Genomic DNA, 26,830 nt, shown 5'->3' with positions numbered 1-26,830 from the left:
ATGCGGGACTCCATCCCAGGACTCCAGGACCACACCCTGGGCCAAAGGCAGGTGTTGAACGGCTGAGCCATCCAGATATCTCTACTATGGTCCTTTTAAAAGGTAAATTAAGGGAAGGACTATACAAAATCTGGCTTTTTTGTTGTTTGTTTTATTTAATATTCTTTTGCACTGTTGGGATTTTTCCCACTGGGCATGTTTTACTTTTGGAAAAAATTTAAAAGCTGCAAATCCAAAAATCATTGCGAAGGCCAGCATCAAGGAATTTATATCCTGTGTTTTCTTCTAGGAGTTATATGGTTTCAGGTCTTCCATTCAAGTTTTTAATCCATTTGGAGTTGATTTTGTATATGGTGTAAGGTAGGGGTCTGGTTTCATTCTTTTGCATGTGGCTGTCTAGTTTTCTTAAAACCAACCGTCCTTTCTCCATCACATATTTTTATAGATTAATTGACCATATATGCATGAATTTATTTCTGGACTCTATTCTTAAAAAAAAAAAACAGATTTTATTCATTAATTTGAGAGGGAGAGCGAGCATGAGCAGGGTAGAGGGGAGGGGCAAAGGGAGAAGCAGACTCCCCACTGAGCAAGGAGCCTCCAGGACCCTGAGATCATGACCTGAGCCAAAGGCCGACACATAGCCATCTGAACCTCTGTACTCTATTCCGTTCTATTGATTGATGTGTTGGTTTTATGCCAATACCATACTGTTTTGATTACGATAGTTTTGTAATATAAATAAATTTGAAATCAGGAAGTGTGACACCTGCAGCATTATTTCTTTTTCTTTTTCTTTTTTTTTAGATTGCTTTGGCTATTTGGGACCTTTTGTGGTTCCATACAAATCCTAGATTTTTTTTCTATTTCTGTGAAAAATGCCATTGGAATTTTTTAAAATTTTTTTAAAATTTTTATTTATTTATGGTAGTCACACACACAGAGTGAGAGAGAGAGAGAGAGAGGCAGAAACACAGGCAGAGGGAGAAGCAGGCTCCATGCACCGGGAGCCCGACGTGGGATTCGATCCCGAGTCTCCAGGATCACGCCCTGGGCCAAAGGCAGGCGCTAAACTGCTGCGCCACCCAGGGATCCCGCCATTGGAATTTTGATAGGAATTGTATTATATCTGTAGCTAGCTTTGGGTAATGCAGACATTTTAACAATATTAATTCTTCCAATACATGAGCATGGAATAACTTTCCAATTATTCGAGTCCTCTTAGGATCCTTTGTACTTCTATGGAGCTAGTTGTAATGTCTCCTCTCACTTTTCTGATGTTATTTATTTTAGTCTTCTCTCTTTTTCCCCTATTGAGTCTAGCTAGAGGTTTGTGTATTTTGTTTATTTTTAAAGAGCTAGCTCTTAACTTCAATTTTCTATTGTTTTAGGAGTCATTATTAACCCTTCTACCTGTGGCTACATTGAATGGTGCTGCTATGAGCATAGGTGTACTAAATTTAGAAATTTACATCTGATTGACATCATCTTGCATGCCTTGTGGAGATCATCTTGGAAGATGAGATTTTACAAGTTTACTGCTTAAACTTTTGAAACTCAGAATTTATTTTTTTTCCAAAAGGCTTATTTATTTATTTATTTATGAGATACACACAGAAAAAGGCAGAGACATAGGCAGAGGGAGAAGCAGGCTCCCCTCAGGGAGCCCGATGTGGGACTCGATCCTGGGGCCATGGGATCACACCCTGAGCCAAAGGCAGATGCTCAACCGCTGAGCCACCCAGGCATCCCTGAAACTCAGACTTTCTCTCTCTCTCTCTCTTTTTTTTTTTGTAAATTTATTTTTTATTGGTGTTCAATTTGCCAACATATAGAATAACACCCAGTGCTCATCCCATCAAGTGCCCCTCTCAGTGCCTGTCACCCAGTCACCCCATCCCCCCACCTTCCTCCCCTTCCACCACCCCTAGTTCGTTTCCCAGAGTTAGGAGTCTCTCATGTTCTGTCTCCCTTTCTGATATTTCTCACTCATTTTTTTCTCCTTTCCCCTTTATTCCCTGTCACTATTTTTTATATTCCCCAAATGAATGAGACCATATAATGTTTGTCCTTCTCTGATTGACTTATTTCACTCAGCATAATACCCTCCAGTTCCATCCAAAGCAAATGGTGGGTATTTGTCGTTTCTAATGGCTGAGTAATATTCCATTGTATACATAAACCACATCTTCTTTATCCATTCATCTTGAAACTCAGACTTTCATACTTGGCTACACCATCCTTCCATTGAAGCAATTCTCATTATTTTTTACTAATAAACTTTATTTTTTAGATGAGTTTTAGATTTACAGGAAAACTGAGCAGAGAGTATAGACTTCTCATATACTTCCATGCACACAGTTTCTCTATTTTTAACATTTTACATTAGTATAGAACCTTTGCTACAATTCATGAACCAGTCCTAATACATTATTATTAACTAAATCTCATAGTTGATTCAGATTTCCTTCACTTTTCCTCCAATATCTTTATCTGCCCAGAATCCCATCCATGATTCCTAAGTACATTTGATCATCATGTCTCCTTAGGTTCCTCTTGGTTACGACAGTTTCCCAAACTTTCTTTGTTTTTGATGACTGAGCATTCTGAAGAAGACTGGTTAGGTATTTTGTAAGATGCCTCCTTCTTGTAATTTGTCTGATTTTTTTCTCCTAGTTAGACTGGGGTGATGGATTTTGGGAGGAAGACTGCAAAAGTGAAATGTTTTTCTCATCCTCTCATGTTAGGGGTGTGTGCTGTGGCAGTGGCTTAACACTACTGATGTTGGCCTTGGTCACATGACTGAGGTGTGTTGGTCAAGTTTTTCTTTTTCTTTTTTTAAGATTTTATTTGTTTATTCATGAGAGACACACAGAGAGAGGCAGAGACACAGGCAGAGGGAGAAGCAGGCTCCCTGGGGGGAACCCAATGCAGTACTTGATTCCAGGACCCTGGGATCACGAGCTGAACAGAAGGCAAATGGTCAACCACTGAGGCGCACCTGGTCAGGTTTTTCCACCATAAAATTACTCCTCATCCTCTCACTTTCCATATTGTCCTCCATGGAAGGAAGTCACTATGGTGAAGTCCACACCTAAGGAGTGGGGAGCTACTCCTCCTTTAGGATGGAGTAGCTACATTGTGAAAATTATTATTTTTTTTAATTTTTATTTATTTATGATAGTCACACACAGACAGAAAGAGAGGCAGAGACATAGGCAGAGGGAGAAGCAGGCTCCATGCACCGGGAGCCCGAGGTGGGACTCGATCCCGGGTCTCCAGGATCGCGCCCTGGGCCAAAGGCAGGCGCCAAACCACTGTGCCACCCAGGGATCCCCCCATTGTGAAAATTATAAAGCGAAACTTCATTTAAATGAAGTTGCGATGTGTGGCAGGAGGAACTCTCATGCCCTACCACTCATCATTGACTGCAAACCCAATAGGAAGAGCCACATCTTGCATGTGGATACTATTTAACCATATCAGCAGGAGGAAGAAAGTTTTCCTCCTCCCCGGGCAGCAGTATAGCCAATGGCAGACAGTCACAACTCACCTAATGAGAAGCCACTTTACTTCAATCTCCCAGGTTACTCCAATGGACTTCATCTATGATGCCTTCCCAATTTTCTGCTTTCCTCTAGAAAAGAGCAGTCCTCTCCTTTGTTTGGCAGACTTGGCATAGGTTTTGCTCGCTATGGATTGCAGTTTGGTACTATTCCTGAATAAATCTATTTTTGCTGATAAAATAACTGGCAGTTTAAAAAAACATTTTATTTATCTTTTCGAGAGAGAGAGCGTGCACCAGAGACAGTGAGACAGCAGAAGGAGGAGCAGAGGGAGAGGGATGAGCAGACTCTGGCTGAGCATGGGGTCTCATGTGGGGTTTGATCTCTGGACCTTGCGATCCGGACCTGAGTCAAAACCAAGTGCCCATAACTGGCAGTTTCACTTCTAGGGTTGACAATATAAAGTATTTGAAATTCTGCACAAGGGCTTTGTCTCTTCTTCTCCACTTACAAATATATTCAACCACCTATTTATATCAATATGGACTCATGGATATTTATTTTATATTTTGAATTATAATCCAAAAGTATTCTGTTTATAACAGAACCTTTAACGCTCTCCACACAGAGGAAATGCCAAGGGTTTTCTGCCACTAGGCTCCAGTGCCAGAAAAGAGGACAAAAACCAAATAGATATTTATTATAAATCACTATATTACAGAGATACACAAAGAAAAACATTTTTATAAGAGAAAATAAAAAAGAGAAAAACACATTCTCCCAATAAATCTGGGCCAGGAAGTGCAATAGTTAGGGGTGGACCCACTGAACCCCAAAAAAGGTCTCATCGGCATTTGGGGATGGCAGCAGAGGCAGGGTGAGGTTGGTGCAGAGAGTGTCTCCTCGACCCAATGGTGTCAGGCGCTGGGAGGTGACCACACAACCTCCGTGAAAGTTGAGGCGCAGCAGGCTGATGCTGCGAGCTGCTGGGGAGCAGATGCCCACCGTCAGGGTGGCCCTGTGGGGCGTGGTGGCCCATAGGGAGGAGGAACAGTTGGCCAGTGTCACTTGGATGTGCAGCCTATAGATGCCACTGCGCTGGACATGCAGCTGCCCGTTGTCCAGCTCCGGTCCATGCACGAAGGAGCGGCCCAGTGCTGGGCCTCCTTGCCAGCGCAGCCTGCAGTCCTGCCGCTGTCCTGGGGGCAGAGCGTCAGGGAGGTGGGAGGATGGAGGTTTAGGGAAACAGCGCTACAGCCCCAATGTCCACAATTCCTCTGTCGAACCCTAACCCCCAAGATAATGGTATTGGATAATGCCTTTGGGAGGGGATGAGATCATGGGTGTGGAGACCACTCTCCCCGTTCCTGCCACGTAAGGGCACGGAGAAAAGATGGTCAGCTAGAAACCAAGAAGCAGGTTCTCACCAGCCACGGAGAATCTGCTGATGCCTTGATATTGGACTTCAGTTTCCAGAACCATGAGAAAGAAATGTCTGCTGTTATAAACCACCTAATTTACGGCATGGTGTCTCAGCAGCCAGAATAGAAAGTGCCAGAGAAGAAAAAGAGGAACAGGGTTTCCCTCCACTACAAAATGGAATGAACACAGCATCCAAACCTCTGGGGATGAGCGGGAAAGGCCCCACGGTGGGGAGGGCTAGAGGGAGGGGGAGGGCCTCCCCACGGGCCACCCAGTGGCTGGCTCCCTCACCACCTTCACCTCTTTCTCTAAGGCCACCTTCTCAGGGACGCTGCCGCTCCCGAGGACTCCACTGTCCCCGGCAAAGCCAGCCCTGGTGCGCCCCAATCCCCTCCCCTGCTTAATCTTTCGGTAGGACACGTCCGAGGCGGCGGGGTGTACCCCCCCTCCCCTCGGCGTGTAGGTAGTTTGCATGTTCTTGTATTTACTGGCTGAGCCTCTGGGTAGAAGGGAGCCCCGCTCCCTTGTCTGCGGTGGCACCTGAACAGCGCCGGGCTAAGGCCTGCGGGGCGAAGGGAGGAACCTGGCGACTGTGCTGAGTGCGCTTTCTTTCCCCAAAAGGCGGACGGTAAAGGGCGAGGGATGCAGAAGGAGCAAGGTCGTAGAGAGCCATAAACACACTACGCCCCCCTCACCTTCCTCTCCCTCCCGGGCTCACTCTCTCTCCCTTTCTCTGGCTCTTTCTCTTTCTGTCTCTTTATCGCGATTTCTCATTCTCTGTCCCTCTCTCTTTCTGCCTCCCACGCGCGCGCGAGGTTACCTGTGTGATTCAGCTGGAGCTCAGCCATGTCCCACTGGAAGAAAAGAAGGGGAAACCGGTGGGCACAAGAGCATGAAGGTTTTAAGTCCCCCCTCCCGGTGGGCACATGAGCATGAGGGTTTTAAGTCCCCCCCCTCCCGGTGGGCACATAAGCATGAAGGTTTTAAGTCCCCCCCTCCCGGTGGGCACATAAACATGAGGTTTTAAGTCCCCCCCTCCCGGTGGACACATAAGCATGAAGGTTTTAAGTCACCCCCCTCCTGATGGGCACATAAGCATGAAGGTTTTAAGTCCTCCCCGTTCCCGGTGGGCACGTGAGCATGAGGATTTTAAGTCCCCCCCCTCCCGGTGGGCACATAGCATGAAGGTTTTAAGTCCCCCCCTTGCCCCCCTCCCCCCGCCTCGGCGCCCCAATGAAGACCTCTCTCTTCTGCTCATCCTTCTACCCGCTTCTCGACCCGTCCGCCTGAGTCGACTTTTTAAAGATCTCTTAAAGAGGAAGTAGTTTTGAATGAACTGCTTACACCTGCTCTCTCCGCCGCGCAGCCCCCTGCGCTGCGCACCCCCCTGCGCTGCGCACCCCTGGTCCCCCGCGAGGTGGGGCCCCCGTGATGGGTGTCCAGGGCTTCCAGGAGAGCGGGCCGGGCCGCCCTGGTCTCGCAGGCGCCGGACCCACGGCCTCCCGGCTTTGTGAAGCCCCCAGCAGCCTCTGAGTCAGCCCGCCGGGGGAACACCAAAGACGAGTCATTTTCTATGCCCACATCGGATGCCCCTTGCTCAGCGGCAACCTCCCCACCCCGGGATCCCCACCCGGGATTCACCTCCGGAACACAAGCGACATCCCCTACCCTCCAGGGCAGCCGGGCCCTATCCGCTTGCTCGGGTCTCTAACTCTCGCCCTACTCTTTCCCAACCAGGTCTCCCCGGGCGACTTTTCTCCATCTGGCTCCGAGAGCCCCGGCCGCTCGGTCCCTGGGCTTGGATCCCACCGCGATTCCGGTCGCTCGCCCCGGCTCCCTCCGCGCCCCTCCCCCCACCCGCGCAAGACCGGGTCGCGCCCGGAGGTCCCCAGGCTCCACGGGGCAGGTGGCAGGTTTGCATCTCTTTTCCGCCTTGCTTTTCAACTCACCCCAGGTGACTCGAGCTGCCGCTGCTGCGCGAGGCGCTGGGTGCAGAGGAAGCAGTAGATAACCGCGCCCGCCAGAAAGAGCGGCAGAGCCACCCGCAGGACGGACGCCCAGGGCAAGCGGGGCACCGGGCAGCCGGAGCCCTCCTCTGCCATCGTGGTCTTCAGTCGGCGCTGCATCAGCCGGATGAAACGTCAGCCCTCCCTCAGCTCTGAGGCTTCTGCTTGCCCAAACCTGCCTGGGACCCGCCCCGCCCCACTCTGGGGATGTCCGGCAAAGGGGAGGGATTTGAGTGGTTCACTCACTCAGCAGGGAAATCCCCCCACCCCAGCTCCTGCACACCCCCAGCTCCCAGAGCGGTGGGCCAGCTGCACTGGGCCCCTTGAGCTTCCTAGTTGGTTCCTTCCCCTCACCTTCCTGGTATTCACTCACTCACTCACTCACTCACTCATTCACTCATTCACTCATTCAACAAATCTTCACCGAGCATCCCCTACGGACCAGATGCTGCGCTGGGCAAGCAGCCAGGGATGGCAGGGAGGCTCTCCAAACACCCACGTGCTTCTCTTCACTTTCCCGTGTCTCCCCAGCCTGCTGCGGGGCCACGTGACTGACCTGCCCAATAGGAGGAGAGTAGAAGCCTGTAAAGGTCACTTTGGTGGCCGGCTCTTATAAACACTTCACATCACCCTTCAGGGTTCTCTTCTTTTCGGAGACCACCTGTCCCTAATGGCTGCAGTGGGTTGAATAGTATCCGGTCCCAAATTCCTGTGGTGCCTAGAACCGCAGTTGGTATGTGACCTCACTTGGGAACACCATTAGATGGGTGTCGTTAGATGAGATCATCCTGGAATAGGGTGGGTCCTAAATTCAAAGAATGGCATTTTGTCAGGAGAGGAAAGGCCACACAGAGGCACGGAGGGAAGATGTGAGGATGGAGGTGGACATCAGAGGGATTCATCTACAAGCCGAGAGAGAGAGAGAGAGAGAGAGAGAGAGAGAGAGAGAGGCAGAGACATAGGCAGAGACATTGCCAAGAATTGCTCAGGACACCAGAAACCGGGAAGATGCTAGGAAGGATTCTTTCTTAAAGCCTCCAGAGGGAGCGAGGCTCTGCGGACACCTTGATTTCAGACATCTGGCCTCTGGACCTGTGACAGAATGAATTTCTGTCGTTGTAAGCCACCCCATTTGTGGTACTGTGCTGTGGCAGCCGCAAAAATCCTACAACAAGACGTTAGAGAGATGGCCTGGGCTTGCAGGATCATGCCCATCGCGGTCCGTATCAGTGAATCTAACCCTGCACTTTCACTGCATGAAAGCTGCTGTCGCCGCAACAAGTGCCCAGAGCTGTGTTCTAAGAAGCTTTGCCGATAGACACCGGAACTTAAAAATTTCCTTCCAAAGTGAGGAGTGGGTAGAGACCTGGTCTGGAGGGCGGACACGGGATAGATTTCAGAGATTTCAGAGCCGGAGCCAACCACCTTGGCTGGTGGGGTGGCAAGAGAAGGAAGGAGGGAAGGAAGGAAGGAAGGAAGGAAGGAAGGAAGGAAGGAAGGAAGGAAGGAAGGAAAAGAAAGAAAGAAAAAGAAAAGAAAAGAGAAAAAAAAGAAAAGAAAAGAAAAGAAAGGAGTCAAACGCACCCATAATCCTTGGGATGCAGGTGATTGGCATTTGTACGCTGAGACCCCCAACTGCTAAAGGAATTACCTTTCCTAAAGCCCTAGGATTAAGTTTGGGGTTTTAGCGGGCAGGACCCCCAAGGGCTTTCCCCTTCCAGCTCTCCTGAGCGTGGTGGCATGATCCTAGAAAATTTTCCCAACCTTCTTTCTTACTATATAACACCCCCCCGCCCCCGCCCCTGGGTTCTAAAGTCTAGCTCCAGCCGCTAACCCCATCTCCAGAGCCTCTAGTCCTCATCATGTCCTGTTCCCCACAACGGACTTTTGACGATTTCCTGCAGTCCACCTGGTGTCCCTCCCGACCTCCATCTCAACGCGGTAAGACTAATTGCTACAGAGGATAGTCAAGTACGTGGAATCTGCAGTCCCTCAGCGCACCTGTATTCCAGTCTCTGGAATGTCACATTTTAGCTTTGACGTTTTGAGAAACTCATATCCTCATCAACTTTTAGGGTCAATGTTCCTGGAATCCCTAACGTGGGCCGTGAAGGGGTTCAGAGGAAAAGGTATGTGTCAGGCCATAGCCTGGCGCCAAGCACACAGCAAGTGCTCAATAAAGGCCCGCTCTTGATTTTGTTATTTTCACCCACAAAATACTCATTAGAAGAACGTACAAGGGGGATCCCTGGGTGGCGCAGCGGTTTGGCGCCTGCCTTTGGCCCAGGACGCGTTCTGGAGACCCAGGATCGAATCCCACATCGGGCTCCCGGTGCATGGAGCCTGCTTCTCCCTCTGCCTATGTCTCTGCCTCTCTCTCTCTCTCTGTGTGTGACTATCATAAATAAATAAAAATTAATAAAAAAAGAACGTACAAGGGTACAAACAATTCACAAAGAAAGGAATTCAAGTGGTTTATAAACGCAGAAAAAGGGTATCAACCTCTCTGGGCAGTCAATTGGTAATTACATCAATCACCAGTTGACAGAAAAGCTAAGAGATGGCCAAACCCGAAGTCAATTCCAGCTGGAGGGATCCCTGGGTGGCGCAGCGGTTTGGCGCTTGCCTTTGGCCCAGGGCACGGTCCTGGAGACCCGGGATCGAATCCCATATCGGGCTCCTGGTGCATGGAGCCTGCTTCTCCCTCTGCCTGTGTCTCTGCCCCCCTCTCTCTCTCTCTCTGTGTGTGACTATCATAAATAAATAAAAATTTAAAAAAAAAGAAAAAAAATTCCAGCTGGAGCAAAGGTTTAAGTGTAAAAAGGAAAAAAGAAACCAGGAAAACACCGAAAGCATGGTGATTTCATAAAAATTCATCCTGGTGCAGTGATGTGTTAAGTATGTTAAAACAAAAAAAGCAAACAAACTAAGAAGGCATAAAAGAGAATGCTGAAATGATTCGCAGATAAATGAATAATTGCTCCAGTAAAAATAGCAAGTTTAAGGGCACATACACACGCAAGATGGGAAGCGGGAGTGAAAAAGGAAAAGTGGATCACACACTGACGATTTTCTTTAAGGTATAAAATATACCTGTGAAGTCTTTAAGAAATGACTGACACTCTCTAGAAACGTGAAACAGAAAAAGTCCGTTTATAAAAAGAAACGCATACGCACAAGAAATAGCATCAAGCGATACACTCTCTTTTCATAATAAGAGAATTTGGAAGTTCAAAGCCGGTGGAATACACATTTTCATTTTCACCTGCGGTTTGGTGAAAGATCAAAGCGCTGGATGATTTGCTGTGTTTTCTCGGCATCTGGCTGGGAGGCATCCTCCGGCCCAGATGATGGGATTTGAAATGGATCCGCAATTTTGCAAAGGATGAGGTAGAGCAGAACCAGTCAAGGGACCAGAATACAGCTTCCCTGTGTCCCAGCAGCTGTCCTTGAAGGATTTTATGTGATAAGCACACCCTCACACATCACAAACACGGATGCTCACACCTAAATTCGACGTGGTGTGATTTGTAGTAACAAAAGGGAAAACAAAACCAACGCAAACACCCATTTGTTATTGGGGGCTTATACCTGTGATAAATAAAGAATCACATTTTTGAGACTTTGCATGGTCGGTGAAGCGTGTCATGCTACGACTTCCATCTTTCAGGGCAGCAGGGCTAGAAAGATGAGCCGAAACCACCTCGCAGAGAGGTGGGTGGAGGGGGTGTGCCGGAGTTTGATTGCACATGTGCACCCCATGTCTGGGTTTTCCCTGCTGCTCTGAAATTACTGGCCTGGGACATTAGGGGGGCTCCATCAATCGATTGTTCTCCCAATTGTGCAGTTGTGCTGGGACGGTGTGGGATGTTTGAGGAAGTTCTGAAACCAGAGCTTCCCCTACCTTCAAGCAAGAGGCTGGCTCCCTCCCCTTACCAGCTAACTTTCCACCTCCCTTACTACTCCTCTTCTGACCCGTAGGGAAGGAAGAGGATAGAGCCTCTCCACCCCCTCCCCTGCCCTGGGGCAATCTGGTTGCAAGGAAGTAAGATCCCTTTTCTCCTGAGCTTGTGTTTCCGAGAATTGCAGATATTTGCAAGCATTCCTTACGTAGGCTTCCCAGATTGACTTCTTTTATTCAGTAATATTCATTTACATTTCCTCTGTGTCTTTTCGCGGTGGAGTCCTCACTTCTTTTTAGCACTGAATAATATGCCGATGTCTGCATGCCCCACAGTTTATTTGTCAATTCACCTACTGCACACTTGCTTCCAAGTTTTGGCAATTATGCATAAAACTGTGCGGGCATACGTTTTCCAACTCCTTTGGGTAAATACCAAGGACTGTGATTACAGATTCCTATGGTGAGGGTATGTTTAGTTTTATGAGAAACTGCCAAGCCATCCTCCAAAATTAAGCCAAGCTTCTATACGTGGTGGCTGGATCCTAAGAAGGCAAAACTAGAAGCTGATGGTCACAGGATCTCAGCTTGGGAGTGGCAACTGTGTCACTTCCACTGTATTCTTTTGGTGAAAGCAAATCCAAAGATCAACCCAGATTCAAGGAAATGGGAAGTAGACTGAATCCATGACTTGATGGGAGAAGGAACACATGCACATAGAGATGGGGAATGCTTGGGGATCATTTCTGCAGACAGTCTACTAAAAGGACAAAGCTCAAGCCTGAAAAAGGAACTAATGTGGTTTTTAAACATTTCTAATTTTTCCCAGATTTATTGAGGTATGATCAACAAATAAAAATTATATGCAGCTTAGGTTGTATTATGTGTGTTTTTTTAAAAGATTTTAGTTATTTATTCATGAGGGACACACAGAGAGAGGCAGAGACACAGGCAGAGGGAGAAGCAAGCTCCCTGCAGGGATCCCCATGTGGGACTGGATCCCTGGACCCCAGGATCATGCCCTGAGCTGAAGGCAGAAGCTCAACCACTGAGTCACCCAGGTGCCCAATGCAGTGTTTTTTTTTTAAAAAAGGTATACAACAGGATGATTTAATATGTTTACACTGTGAAATGATCACCACTATCAAGTTAATGAAGAGGTCCATCCCCTCACAGTTGCCATCTTGCTGTTTTTTTGTGGTGAAAACACTTAAGATCTATTCCCTTAGCAAATTTTTTTAATCTTTCTTTTTTAAACATTTTATTTACTTATTCATAGAGACACAGAGAGAGAGAGAGGCAGAGACACAGGCAGAGGGAGAAGCAGGCTCCATGCAGGGAGCCTGATGTGGGACTTGATCCTGGGTCCCCGGGATCACGCCCTGGGCTGGAGGCCACGCTAAACCCACTGAGCCACCAGGGCTGCCCCCTTAGCAAATTTTTTAAAAAAATATTTTATTTATTTATTTGAGAGATAATGAGAGAGAGAGAGAGAGAGAGCACAGAAGGAGAGAGAGAAGCAGACTCCCCACTGAGCAGAGAGCCGGACGTGGGGGCTCGATTCCAGGACCCCAATATCCGGATCTGAGCTGAAGGCAGATGGTTCATCCAACTGAGCCACCCAGGTGTCACCCCTTTAGCAAATTTTAAGTCTATAACACAGTGCTACTCATTATTTCATCATTCTGTCACACTAGATTCCCCAGAACTTATTTATTATTCAAAGTTGTACCGGTTGACCAACTTCGCCCCTCTTACCCCGCAGCGCCTGGCAGCCACCGGTCCACTCTTTAGTTCTATGAATGAGACTTTTTAGATTCCACGTATAAGTGAGACCATACAGTGATTGTCTTTCTGCATCTGGCTTATTTCACTTGGCATAACGTCCTCCAGGTTGGTCCGCCTTGCCATGAGAATTGAATGTGGTTTTAACTAATAACTTGACCAAGACTCCCATTCAGTATTCTGGGTCTGTGAAAACCTAGACCACCTACTCCCAGGTTTCTTGAAAAATCTGCACAGGTGACTACACAGGGAGAAGATGTGATCAGCAGGAGACCTGTGGCCTGAGAAGGTCACCTCTTGTGTTGAAGATCATTTTCAGTGGCAAGGAAATGGGAAGTTGACCAACAGTGATTACTTTTGTTGAGAAAAGTACTTTCCTCAGAGAATAAGATGTTTGGAAATGAATATTTGCTGACATGGTTTAGCTGATCAGTGGAGCCATCAGTACCAGACCCAGGCTCTGCCTTTTTATTTTTGCCACTATCAACATAAAGGTTTATTTTTAACAGAAGTATAATTTCTATCTAATAAAATTCACCCATTTAAGTGGATAGAGTGATGATTTTTACCAAATGCACAAGGTCATATAATAATACCACAGTTGAGATCTAGAATATTTCTGTTGCCCTGGAAAGTTACCCTGTGACCTTTTTTTTTCAACTGGCTTTCCATAACTCTTTAGCCTCAATCGTTTTTTTTAAATGCTAACATTTAAAAAAATATTTTATTTATTTATTCATGAGAGAAAGAGTGATAGAGAGAGAGGCAGAGACACATGCAGAGGGAGAAGCAGGCTCTACGCAGGGAGCCCAATGTGGGACTCGATCCCGGGACCCCAGGATCACGCCCTGGGCGGAAGGCAGGCGCCAAACTGATGAGCCACCTGGGGATCCCCACCCCATGACCCTTTTATAGTTGCTCTTCCCAATCCATCCGTAGGCAACCATCGATCTACTTTCTGTCACTCTGGTTTTGCTTTTTCTACAATTTCATGTAAATGGAATCCCACAGTATCTTTTGTGCTTGACATAATGTTATGTGTATCAATATTGCTGAGTAATATTCCATTTTGTTGTGCATTCATCAACTGATGGGCATTTGTGTTGTTTTCAGTTTGGGGCTATTGCGGATAACGATGCTATGAGCATTCTGTGTGGGTCTTTATGTGGGCATGTTTTCACTTCTCTTGGATAAATTCATAGGAGTGGGACTGCAGGTCATAAGCCAAGAGTATGTTCAACTTTGTAGGGAATTTCTGGTTGTTTTCCCAAGTGGCCATCCCATGTTGAGTTCTAGTTGCTCCATATCCTTAACAATACTTGGTTTGGTTAGTCATGTTAGTTTTAGACATTCTTGTGGTAATTTGCTGTCATTATAAAAAAGATTTTATTTATTTATTTGAGAGAGAGCACAAGCAGGGGGAGGGACAGAGGGAGAAGATGTGGGGCTCCATCCCAGGAGCCTGGGATCATGATCTGAGCTGAAGGCAAATACTTTACCGCCTCACCAACTGAGCCATGCTGGTGCCCCAATTTGTTGTCATTTAAATTTGCACTTTGTGCTTGCTTTACCAGCACATATACTAAAATTAGAATGATACTAAGAAGATTAGCATGACCCTCTGTGCAGGGATGACACCCAAATTTGTGAAGCGTTACCATATTTATAAATAAATAAACAAATAAATATTGAGCATCTTTTCATATGTTCATTTGTCTGCTGTATAGCTTCTCTAGGACATAGCTATCCAGCTTTTTGACAATTTTCTTTTTTCTTTTCTTTTTTTTTGCTGAGGTTTTTGTCTTTTAATCATTGAGTTGTAAGAATTATTTTTTTAAATAAGTAAATTTTATTTATTTATTCACGAGAGACACAGCAAGAGAGGCAGAGACACAGGCAGAGGGAGAAGCAGGCTCCCTGCGGGGAGCCAGATGCAAGACTCAATCCCAGGACTCCAGGACCATTACCTGAGCCCTGAGCTGAAGGTAGACACTCGACCACTGAGCCACCCAGGTGTCTTTGATATATTCTGGGTACAAATTCCTTTTTAGATGCATGGCATAAAATATGTAAATATTTATTCCTGTTTTGTGAATTTTATTAAACTTTCTTAATCGGATATTTAGAAGAGCAAATATTTGCAATTACTCAATTTTTAATTTATTTTAAAAATATTTTATTTATTTGACAGAGAAAGAGAGAGCACAGCAGAGGAGCAGTAGGCAGAGGGAGAGGGAGAAGCAGCCTCCCTGCTCAGCATGCGGGTAGATCCTAGGATTCTGGGATAATGAACTGAGCTGAAAGCAGATGCTTAACCCACTGAGCCACCCAGGCACCCCCTTACTTAATTTTGAGAGAGAGAGCGCATGTTGTTAGCGGGAGTGAGGAGAAGGGCACAGGGAGAGTGAGAGAGAGAATCAAGAATTGTAACTAGACTCTATGCCCAATGTGGAGCCCAACCCAGGGCTTGATCCCAGGACCCCAGGATCATAACCTGAGCCAAAGGCAGACATCTAGCCGACTGAGCCAGCTAGGTATCCCAGATGTTTTTAATTTTTGTATGGTCCACTGGATTCTTCTTTCATGGTTGAATGCTTTTAATATCAGTAAGTGTTCTCTATTTAATCCCTCTTTTGTTTGCCTCTTCTCAGGACTGAGAATAGAGAGCAAGGAGTCCCTCTGAGTCAGGGCATGCCTGATAGATCTTGTCTTAGAGAACATTCATTCAATCAATAACTATTTAATAAGCATTTACCCTGTGCCAGGCATAGTTACAGGCACTGGGGATGCAATGGTAAAGAAAACAAAGTTTCTGCTCTTTGAAGTTTATGTTCCAGGTGGTGATAGACAAAGAACACATGGTGCTGTGACTGCCTCTCCCAGATCCTCTTTGCTGGGCCATGGCACCCAACCTCCAGCTGCTGTGGGTGTTGGCTACTAATGACTCATTCTTGTACTTTATTTTTTCAAGAGAGTGTCCTTGCCTGACAGATGTTTCTTTGCTTGAAGATGGTATGAAAGTTATTTTCCCCTCCCTAAGGGTAGCCCTTGGCCAATGAGTGAATGGTTTACATAAATAACAGATCACACTTCTGTGTCTCTGGGTAAGAAAGTCTTTGTGATGCAGGTCATGCTCCAGAGCTCCCTATGAGATCAGGCTGAGGCAGATTCTCTTCCTTTGCAATCACATCTACAAGGCTAGCTTCTTCTGCCCCTATTCTGCTTCCTTCATTCTTCTACAGGTTTATTCTGAGAGACCTTCTTCAGTAAGCCATATGCACATATGGTTTTAGGAGACCCAATCTAAACATTGGGTGCCAAAAGTGGTCCTGGGAAAGGACTCTAAAAGAGATTTTGGAAGAGGGTACCTCACTGATCAGATGTCAGTGAGAACCCCATCCTTGGTGATATGGGGATTTTTGAACATCCTTTCCCCAAGCCTAGTGCAGTGTGTTAATACTTTCACTAGTGATCAACTGAAATGGGATACAGGAGGAGGGGTATGCACTAGCTTGTGCCGTACCTCTGGTGTTGGAGTTAGAGGAAAAAATAACTAAAAAGACCGTGAAAAAAAAAATACTGTGGAATTGAGTGGCTATTGCTGAGCAACACTGATGCTTTGAAGAGAGAGAACAGGCTCAGATATATTAATGATCTGGCAGCCTGGGTGGCTCAGCGGTTTAGCACCTGCCTTCAGCCCAGGGCATGATCCTGGATTCCCGGGATTGAGTCCCACATCGGGCTTCCTGCATGGAGCCTGCTTCTCCCTCTGCCCGTGTCTCTGCCCCTCCCTGTGTCTCATGAATAAATAAATAAAATCTTTTTAAAAAAGATATATTAATGATCAATTCAGGGTGTAGTGCAAGAGTCTGGGGGCTCTTTGGCAGCATCTGGAAGGGTCCTCACCTATAGTGAAGGTCATGCAGAGCTGAGCATCAGACTCACAACATAATAGTAAGGGTTACAGAATTTTACCTAAGGTTGTTTTGGCTATTGAAGCAAGTTTCCAATATCAAAGTCAGGGTCCTGATGAGGGATGAGTAGTAAGCCAAGTCCCTGGATAGGTACAGTTGAAAACTTTGAGTCTCCACATCCCTTGAGCCTCTGGACCCACAAGAATGGTCCCATCTCTGTTGTTGGAAGATTATTCAAAGGCTTTAAATGAGGCTGGTGTCTTGCAGGGCACCCTCTTTAATAAGCCCTCTACAGGAACCTACCCCCCTTCTCTGCCATGGGGTCAATACTAGGGTCAGATCTTCTCATAGCTTGAATGTGAGAGTGTGGTCCTGCTAAGAACACAGACAGAATCTTTTGCCATTAAAAAACTTTTATTGGGACACCTGGGTGGCTCAGTGGTTAAGCATCTGCCTTTGGCTCAGGGTGTGATCCTGGAGCCCTGGGATCGAGTCCCACATTGGGCTCCCTGCATGGAGGCCGCTTCTCCCTCTGCCTATTTCTCTGCCTCTCTCTCTCTCTCTGAGTGTCTCTCATGAATAAGTAAGTAAAATCTTAAAAAAAAATTTATTTCAGTGTTATTCACAATAGCCAAGACGTGGGAACAACCTAAGTGTTCATCTTCAGATGAATGTGTAAAGAACACACACACATACAAATGGGGATAATGGAAGACATTTGTTAAAGGATAAAAACTTCCAGTTCTAAGATGAATGAATTCTGGGGATCTAATGTACAGCATGGTGACTATAGTTGACAACACTGCGTTATATACCTACATGTTGACACCACCACATACACACATAAGTAGCCATTCTGATGGTTGTATAGTGCTATCTTATGGTTTTAAATTGCATTTTCAAAAAAATAAATAAATAAATCGCATTTTAATGATGCTCAGTGAAGATGTACACCTTTTCAAATGTGTATAGGTCATTTGGACATTCTTTTCAGCGGAATGTCTGTTCTAAGTTTTTTGCTCATTTTCCCATGGATTGTCTCCCTAAGGACTAGGGAGAGTGGTGTGCTCAGATGGAGCATCAAAGCCCTATGCCCCTTCCCCACTCCTTGTCCTGTGCATCTCTTCCATCTGGCTATTCCTGAGTTCTATTCTTTTATAATAAACCAGTAATCTAGTAAGTAAAATATTTCTCTGCATTCTGTGAGCCACTCTAGCAAATTAATGGAACACAAGGAGGGAGAGTCACTGGAACCTCTGATATAGCCAGTAGGTCAGATTGGCATCTGACATTGGGGAGAGTCTCGTAGGTGTCATCTCCAGGTAGAGAGGGCGAAAATTTAGTTGAATTGTAGGACACCCAGCTGATCTCTGAGAATTGCTTCAGAAGTGCTGTGAGTGTGGTAGCAGGGTGTGTAAAGGAGAAACACAGGAGGATAAAACTGAGTTTCCCCAAAATACAGACATACACATGAAATGTATATGTGAAAAAGCCAGAGATTGGAGTGAGGCATTTACAAGTCAAAGAACACCAAGGATTGCCACCAGAAGCTGGAGGAAACCAGGAAAGCTCCTTCCCTAAGTCTTCAGTGAGAGCCTGGCCTTGCTAACACTTAGGTATTGGGCTTCTGGTGTATACAACTATGAGAGAATAAATCTTCATTGTTTTAAGCCACCAAGTTTGTAGTGCTTTGTTATGGTGTCCCTAGGAAAAAATACAGTGAAGAAAGGTGGAAAAGGCACATGGGTAGTAGCTATAAACGTGTGAATTCCCATAGACACAGAGCAGGATTCAACGAAACCATTAGTTTCTCCATGATTAACAGAATTTCGTGTTACGTGTCTCAAACTTAAAGGTTTCAGCTAATGAAAGGCTCATTAATATTTTACTCATTTGGTATAACTTCAGGATCTGTTTTTGGATCTTCAGTGTCACACCACCTTTTTCTTCCCTAAAGAATACTGAGCCTCTCCCTCTCCCTGCAAAATGCACATTTCAATCTTTTTCAAATGTAATAGGCTTTGAAGCTGACTTGCCAGCATAAGGCTCACCTCTCCCTATGGGTCACAAAGCAAATCTGAAAAAGAATGTTGTAGGGGAATAGTGAGTCTTCAGGAATGAACAGCTTCTAGTTTTGGTTAAAAAGTTTTGCGTCTGCAGTCTTGTTTTTTCTTGCCTAATTGCTCTGGCTAGAACTTCTAGTACTATGTTTAATAGAACTGGCAAAAGTAGGCATCCTTGTCTTATTCTTGGGCTTTCATTATCAAGTATAATATTAGCTGTGAGTTCTTCACAGTTGGCCTTCATTAAGCTAAGGAAGTTCCTTTGCAGTCCTTGTTTACTGAGTGTTTTTGTCATGAAAGGGAACCGGATTTTTTCAAAAGCTTTTCTGTATCGCTTGGAATGATCATGTGTTTTTTCCCTGTCATTTTATCAATTTGGTATACTACACAGACTGATTTTTGTATGTTGAACCATTCTTGCATTCTGGAAATAAATCCCACTTATGCTGCTAGCTTTGTTTTCTAGTATTTTGTTGTGGATTTTTACATACATATTCATAAGAGATATTGGTCTGTAGTTCTCTTTTCTTGTGATGCCATTATTTGGTTTTGGTAGCAAAGTAGTGCTGTTCTCAGCATGAGTTAGGAAGTATTTTCTCCTTTTCATTTTTTTTTTTTTTGGAAGAATTTGAGAGAGATTGGTGTTTACTCTTTATTAAATGTTTGGTAGAATTTACCTTTAAAATCATCTGGTCCTGGGCTTTTCTTTTCTTTCTTTCTTTCTTTCTTTCTTTCTTTCTTTCTTTCTTTCTTTCTTTCTTTCTTTTTTTTTTTTTAGATTTTATTTATTTATTCATGAGAGACACAGAGAGAGAGAGAGGCAGAGACACAGGCAGAGGGAGAAGCAGGCGCCATGCAGGATGCCCGATGTGGGACTTGATCCTGGGACTCGAGGATCACGCCCTGGGCTGAAGGCAGGCGCTAAACCACTGAGCCACCCAGGGATCCCTATTCTGAGCTTTTCTTTGTTGGGAGGTTTCTGATTAGTGGTTAACCTCCTTACTTGTTATAGGTCAACTCAGATGTTCTTTTTCCATCTTGAGTCAACTTTAGTGGGTTATATATTTCTAAAAATCTATGCATTTAATCTAGGTTATCTAATTTGTTAGTGTAAAATTTTTCATAGTCTTCTCTTACTATACTTTTTATTTATGTAGAATCAGTAGTAATGTCCCCACATTCATTTCTGATTTTGGTAATTTGAGTCTCTTCTCTGTCTCTGCTCTCTTTCCCATGAATCTAGCTAAATGTTTGCAGTTTTTCTGATCTTTTCAAATAATAGATTTTTGGTTTTATTGATTCTCTCTGTTGTTTTTCTATTCTCTATTTTATTTGTGTCTGCTCTAACCTTTATTTTGTCCTTTCTTTTTTTTTTTTAAAGATTTTATTTATTTATTCATGAAAGGCAGAGAGAGAGGCAGACAGAGACATAGGCAGAGAGAGAAGCAGGCTCCATGCAGGGAGCCCAATATGGGACTCGATCTTGGGACTCTAGGATCATGCCCTGGGGTGAAGGCAGGTGCTCAACCGCTGAGCCACCCAGGCCTCCTTGTCCTTTCTTCTGATAGGTCTCAATGTAACTTGACATTCCGTTTCTAGTTCTTAAAGGTATGCATTGAAGTTACTGATTTTAGATCTTTTAAAAAATATGTACATTTACATTTATAAATATCTCTCTTAGTACTGCTTTTTCTGCATCCTATTCATTTTGGTGTGTTGTGTTTTAATTTTCATTCATTTAAAGATATGTTCTAACTTTTTTTTTTATTTTTTATTTTTTTTTTTTAATTCATGATAGGCACACAGTGAGAGAGAGAGAGGCAGAGACACAGGCAGAGGGAGAAGCAGGCTCCATGCACCGGGAGCCTGACGTGGGATTCGATCCTGGATCTCCGGGATCGCGCCCTGGGCCAAAGGCAGGCGCCAAACCGCTGCGCCACCCAGGGATCCCATGTTCTAACTTCTATTATGATTTCTTGTTTGACACATTAGTTGTTTAAAATTATGTTGCTTAATTTCTATGTATTTGTGAAATTTCCAGTTTTCCTTCTATTATTCATTTCTGATTTATTACATTGTGATTGGAGGAAATACTCTATATGGTTCCAATCTTTAAAAATTTATTAAGACTTGTTTTGTGTCACAACATATGGTCTATCCTGAATAATACTGCATGTGCACTTTAGAAGGATGTGTATTCTGTTAGTGTTAGGCCAAGTATTCTGTATATGTGTGAAGTCTAATTGGTTTATCATGTTGTTCAAATCTTCTGTTTCCTTATTGATCTTCTACTGATTGTTATAGTCATTACTGAGAGTAGTGTGTTAAAGTCTACAACTACTATTGTCGAATTCTCTAGTCTTGCTTCAGTTCTTTCAATATTTGCTTTCTACATGTTGGGGTTCTTTTGTTAGGTGCATATGCGTTTATTATTGTTATATCTTTTTCTATTTTGAATCTTAATAGATATACAATATCCTTCTTTGTGTCTTGAGATCTTTTTGATTTAAGATCTATTTTGTTTGACAATAATATAGCTTCCCCAGCTTTCCTTTGGAATAATTTGGATGGAATATCTTTTCCCATCCTTTTACTTTTAACTTTTGTGTGTCTTTGCATCTAAAGTGAGTCTTTTGTGGACAGATGGAACATGTTTGTTGTTGTGTTGTTTTGCCAATGTGCCAATCTCTGCCTTTTAATAGGAAAGCTTAATCCATTTACATTTAAAGCATTTACTGATAAGGAAGGATTTCCTTCTGTAATTTGGCTATTTGTTTTCTGTATGTCTTACATGTTTTGTTCCTCATTTCTTCCATTATTGGCTCTAAAAAAATTTTTAGTTGATTTTTTGTAGTGTACCCATTTGATTTCTCTTATTTTTCCTTTTTCTTTATTTTTTTAAAAAAGAGTTATGTATGTATGTGTGTATGTATGTATGTATTTATTTATTTCAGAGAGAAAGTGAGAGAGAGCATCAGCATGGGAGAGCAGGAGCAGGATCAGTAATGGAGAGAGAGAGACAAACAGATTCTGCTTCACTGAATGCAGAGCCCAATGTGGGCTCAGTGCTGCAGGCTTAATCCTAGGAAACTGGGACCATAACTTGAGCTGAAATCAAAAGTCCAATGCTTAACTGACTGAGTTACTCAGATGTTCATTCGTCCTTCCTTCCTTCCTTCCTTCCTTCCTTCCTTCCTTCCTTCCTTCCTTCTTTCCTTCCTTCCTTCCTTTTTCCTTTCCTTTCCTTTCCTTTCCTTTCCTTTCCTTTCCTTTCCTTTCCTCTCCTCTCCTCTCCTCTCCTCTCCTCTCCTCTCCTTCTTTCCTTTCCTTTCCTTTCCTTTCCTTTCCTTTCCTTTCCTTTCTTTCCTCTCCTTCTTTCCTTTCCTTTCCTTTCCTTTCCTTTCCTTTCCTTTCCTTTCCTTTCCTTTCCTTTCCTTTCCTTCCTTTCCTCTCCTCTCCTCTCCTCTCCTCTCCTCTCCTCTCCTCTCCTCTCCTCTCCCTTCCTTTCCTTTTCTTTCCTTTCCTAAAAATTTTATTCTCTTAGTGGTTACCTTAGGGATTACAATTAACATTTTAACCTCATAGTAATCTAGTTTTAATAATACCAAGTTATTTTCAATAGTATACATTTTGCTCCTCTGCATCTCTGTCCCTCCTCCTTTATGTCATTAGTGTCACAGATTGCATTTTTATTCATTGTGTTCCCCTTAACATATGATTATTGGATTGTGCATTTGCCTTTTAAGTGCAAGGTTGGTTTAACATTAAAAATCAATTATTATAATTTGTTACATGAACATAATAAAGGAAAAATGACATCATCTCAAAAGATAATGCAGAAAGCAATTGATCAATTCAGCATCTTTTAATGATAAAAACTTGCAGCAATCTAGCAATCTGCTAAAGAATATCACCAAAATATCTAAAACAACAACATAATTAAGGGTGGACAATTGAAATTGGAATTGTTATCACCACTTTTTATTAATATTGCACTGAGGTCCTAGCCAGTACAATAAAACATACAAACAAACAAAAAGAAGCAAAAGGCTTGAAAAAGAAGAAATAAAAGATTATATTATTGTGTAGGCAGATAACTAAAAGAAACTATAGGTAGATTTATTTTTTTAAAGATTTTATTTATTTATTCATGAGAGACACAGACAGAGAGAGAGGCAGAGACACAGGCAGAGGGAGAAGCAGGCTCCCTCTAGGGAGCCTGACATGGGACTCGATCCGCAGTCTCCAGGATCAGGCCCTGGGCTAAAGGTGGCGCTAAACCGCTGAGCCACCCAGGCTGCCCTATAGGTAGATTTAATAAAGGAATTTAGCAAGGTTACTGGATTAAAAATAAAAATACAAAAATCAATGGTGTTTTTATGTATCAACATCTCTAGAAAAAGACATTTGAAAATCATGCCATTTACAAGAGCATCAAAAAACATCAAAGACCTGTGACTAAATCTAAGGAAAGTAGTACAAGAAATTTACACACAAAACTTAACATGTTATTGAGGATATTAAGTAAAATCTAAATAAAAAGAAAGATATACTATGGTCATGGATTGAAAGACTTAAAATTGTGAAGACATTAGTTCTACACCAACATCGATTGATCTATAGATTCAATGCCATCTTAGCAATATTTCAGCAGGGTGTGTGTGTGTGTGTGTGTGTGTGTGTGTGTGTGTGATGCTGATTTAAGAAACACACGGAAATGCAAATAACCAAAAATAGCCAGGAAGATTTTCAAGAAGAAAAACAAAATGGAGTGTTACCCTTTCAGACATTAAGATCTATCATAAAGCCACAGGAATTTAGACAATGTGCTGTTAGTGCAAGGATGGACTGCAATCCAGGTGGATTTTAAATATAAAAGTAAAAGATAAAGTTTAAAGAAAGAGATTTATATTCTTACAGGAGAATATTTATTTATGTTAGAGTAAGCAAAGATTTTTAAAAGCAGAACACTAAAAATACTATAAATATAAAGGAAGTTATTAAAATGATCATTAAGTTAAATATTATTTTTTTTAAGATTTTATTTATTTATTCATGGGACAGAGAGAGAGACAGAGAGAGGCAGAGACACAGGCAGAAGGAGAAGCAGGCTCCATGCAGGGAACCCGATGCAGAACTTGATCCTGGGACTCCAGGATCACGTCCGGGGGGCCAAGGGCAGGCGCTAAACCGCTCAGCCATCCAGGGATCCCCATTAAATATTATTCTTATAGTATTTTAAAAGTAAGATCTTCTGTTTTTCAAAAGACACCAGTTCAGAGAATGAAAAGGTAATCCACAGAGCGAGAAAGAAGATTTGCAAAAATATAATTGACAAAAGGTCTCACTTCCAGATTATATGAAGAGTTCCTATAAATCAAAAAGGAAAAGGGCACCTTGGTGGCTCAGTTGGTTAAGCATCTGCCTTCGGCTCATGTCATGATCCCAGGGTTCTGGAATCAAGCCTCACATCCTGGGATCAAGACTCTCCCCTCCTTGCTCAGGGGAGAGAGTCTGCTTCTTCCTCTCCTGCCCCCCTGCTCATGCTTTTTTTTTTTTTTTTCTCTCTTTTTCAAATAAGTAAAATCTTAAAAAAAAAAAAAAAAGACAACTCATCTTTAAAAGGGCCAAAAGATGTGACCCAATATTTCACATAAAACAATATATAAATGGATAATAAACATGAAGGGATGCTCAACCATATTAACTATCAGGAAAATGCAGTTTAAAACTACAAGGGCGGGACACCTGGGTGGCTCAGAGGTTGAGCTTCTGCCTTCAGCCCAGGGCATGTTCCTGGAGACCTGGGATCGAGTCCCACATCGAGCTCCCTGCATGGAGCCTGCTTCTCCCTCTGCCTATGTCTCTGCCTCTCATGAATAAATAAATAAAATCTAAATAAAATAAAATAAAATAAAATAAAACTACAAGGGCATGGAGTGCCTGGTTAGATCAGTCAGTGGAGTTAATGGCTTGATCTTGAGATTGTGAATTTGAGCCCCATGTTGGGTGTAAAGTCCACTCCTAGATATATACTCAGCACAAATGTACACATATGGTCACTAAAAGACACAAGAAGGCACTGATTTCATTTATGAACTCATATGCAAAAGTTCTAATAAAAATATTAGTGAGCACTCAGTAAAGATATAAAGACGAATGGGCATAAGGAAAAGGTGCTCATGAATCATCAGGGAAATGCAAATCAAAACCAGTGAGATACCATCCCACTGCGTTACGATGGTTTCAATCCACCCAACACAAAATCCCAGACAAAAGACACCAGGCGCTGTTGAGGATGTGGAGAAACTGGCGCCCCTTGTGCACTACTGATGATGGAAATGCAAAATGGTGCCATGTTATGGAAAGCAGTGTGGAGGTTCCTCAAACGTTAAAATAGAACTACTTTACCATCCAGTAATCCTACTTCTGGGTATAAATCCCAAATAATTGAAATCAGGATCTCCAAGAGATACCTCCACTTCTATGTTCGTTGAAGTGTTATTTACAGAAGCAAAGGCATAGCGGATGAATGGATAAAGGATCCATGGTGTATACGTATCATGGAATATTGTTCAGCCTTAAGGAAGAAGTTAGGGCAGCCCGGGTGGCTCAGCGGTTCAGCGCCGCCTTCAGTCCAGGGCGTGATCCTGGAGACCCGGGATGGAGTCCCATGTCAGGCTCCCTGCATGGAGCCTGCTTCTCCCTCTGCCTGTGTCTCTGCCTCTCTCTCTCTCTGTGTCTCTCATGAGTAAATAAATAAAATCTTAAAAAAAAAAAAGAAAAGGAAGAAGTTAAATCTGCCACTCTCTCAAGCACATGAAATAAAGCAGAGGACAAAAGAACAAAGATGATTCCACTTATACAAGGGAACTGGTAAGTCAAGTGGATAGAGACAGAAAGTGGAATGATGACTTTCAGGGGCTGGGGGAGGGAGGGTTGGGAATTGGTGTTTAATGGGTATACAGTTTCAGTTATGGAGGCTGGGTAAGTCCTAGAGATCTATGATAAAGCACAATGCATATTGCTAACAATACTGTATTGTCTACTTAAACTTTTTAAATTAAAAAAAATATTTAATTATTTATTCATGAGAGACACAGAAAGAGAGGCAGAGACATAGGCAGAGGGAGAAGCAGGCTCCCTGTGGGGAGCCCAATGAGGGACTTGATCCCAGGACCCTGGGATCATGACCTGAGCCAAAGGCAGATGTTCAACCACAGAGCCACCCAGGCATCCCTACTTAAACTTAAAAAAAAATTAATATTTATTTATTTATAAGACAGAGAGAGAGAGAGAGAGAGCACATGAGCAGGGGGAAGGACAGAGAGAGAATCTTAAGCAGACCCCACGATGTTGAGCGCAGAGCTCCCTGCGGGGGTTGATCGCACCACCCTGAGATCATGACCTGAGTGGAAACCATGAGTGTGTCGCTTAACCAACTGAGCCACCCAGGTGCCCCTAAAATTTTTTTTTATAGAGGATGGCTCTTATACTAAATGTTCTTGTCATGCTTGCTTGAGCAGCACATATACTAAAACTGGAATGATACCAAGAGAAGATTCGCATCGCCACAGCACAAGGATGACACAAAAATTCGTGAAGCGTTCCATATTAAAAAAAAAAAGGTTTCATCACACATAAATAAAGAAGGAAAGAGGAAACTTTTAGAAGTGATGGTTAAGCTTGTGACATTGTGGTGATGGTTTCATAGGTGTTTACTTTTCTTTAAAATCATCAATATGTAGTATTAAACATATACAGCATTTTTGTACATAAGTCATACCTCAGTGAAATAAAATAAATGCAGGTTTTTTTTCTTTTTACATCACTAAAACAGAAAGTGAACTTACAATTCTTTGGTTATTTTTGTTGTTGTTAGCTTGTGATACTTGAATTGGTTTTTGTTCCTTTTGGTGAGTAATTTCCATTTTTGGAAGAATAGAAAAAACATATTTTTTATCCTAAGAATGTTTTGGTCAAAGAGATGTCTTTAAATGAGATTATCTGTGATTTTGAATAAATATTACATGTTAAAAAAAAGGTCACCAAAAATCTCACTTTGGCTGCTGTGCGGAGAACAGCCTGGAGGGGGCGAGAGTGGATACAGGTAGAACCGTCAGGAGGCTTCAGGAGCTTTAGACAGGTTAAACCTCCACATGAAGGTGCCTGAGGAAATGGTTAAAAGAATAAGAACAGAAACCGTCATTTTCTGGGTAAGTAGAAGAAAAAA

The 26,830-nt window shown here is 43.4% G+C and overlaps 1 protein-coding gene and 2 non-coding genes across 3 annotated transcripts; 2 read left to right on the top strand and 1 right to left on the bottom strand.

Moving 5' to 3' along the window:
• Positions 1-4,200: 4,200 nt before the first annotated feature.
• On the bottom strand, positions 4,201-7,176 carry CD70 (CD70 molecule). The gene is made up of 3 exons (XM_072788163.1): positions 6,878-7,176; positions 5,749-5,782; positions 4,201-4,705 (listed from the first exon to the last, which is right to left on the bottom strand). Exons 1-3 carry the CDS (start codon positions 7,052-7,054, stop codon positions 4,317-4,319), a joined length of 600 nt encoding a protein of 199 aa, XP_072644264.1. The 5' UTR covers positions 7,055-7,176; the 3' UTR covers positions 4,201-4,316.
• Positions 7,177-14,178: 7,002 nt separating this feature from the next.
• On the top strand, positions 14,179-14,286 carry LOC140611516 (U6 spliceosomal RNA). Its single transcript, XR_012012667.1, has one exon. It is a non-coding gene; the product is annotated as a U6 spliceosomal RNA (small nuclear RNA).
• An 11,825-nt stretch (positions 14,287-26,111) lies between these two features.
• On the top strand, positions 26,112-26,216 carry LOC140611518 (U6 spliceosomal RNA). The gene has a single exon (XR_012012670.1). It is a non-coding gene; the product is annotated as a U6 spliceosomal RNA (small nuclear RNA).
• Positions 26,217-26,830: the final 614 nt, after the last annotated feature.

This window comes from Canis lupus, chromosome 19 (assembly GCF_048164855.1).
Source record: "Canis lupus baileyi chromosome 19, mCanLup2.hap1, whole genome shotgun sequence".
NCBI classification, from domain to species: Eukaryota; Metazoa; Chordata; class Mammalia; order Carnivora; family Canidae; genus Canis; species Canis lupus.
The sequence above is the reverse complement of the archived record's forward strand: the minus strand, read 5'-3'. Positions and strand labels throughout refer to the sequence as shown.

Excerpts from the sequence above, each read along its gene's own strand:
- CD70 (XM_072788163.1), bottom strand. The coding sequence starts at position 7,054 with ATGCAGCGCCGACTGAAGACCACGATGGCAGAGGAGGGCTCCGGCTGC. Across the intron at positions 5,783-6,877 it reads GGCAGCTCGAGTCACCTGGG|TGGGACATGGCTGAGCTCCA; the intron begins GTGAGTTGAAAA and ends CTTTTCTTCCAG. Across the intron at positions 4,706-5,748 it reads GCTCCAGCTGAATCACACAG|GACAGCGGCAGGACTGCAGG; the intron begins GTAACCTCGCGC and ends CTCTGCCCCCAG.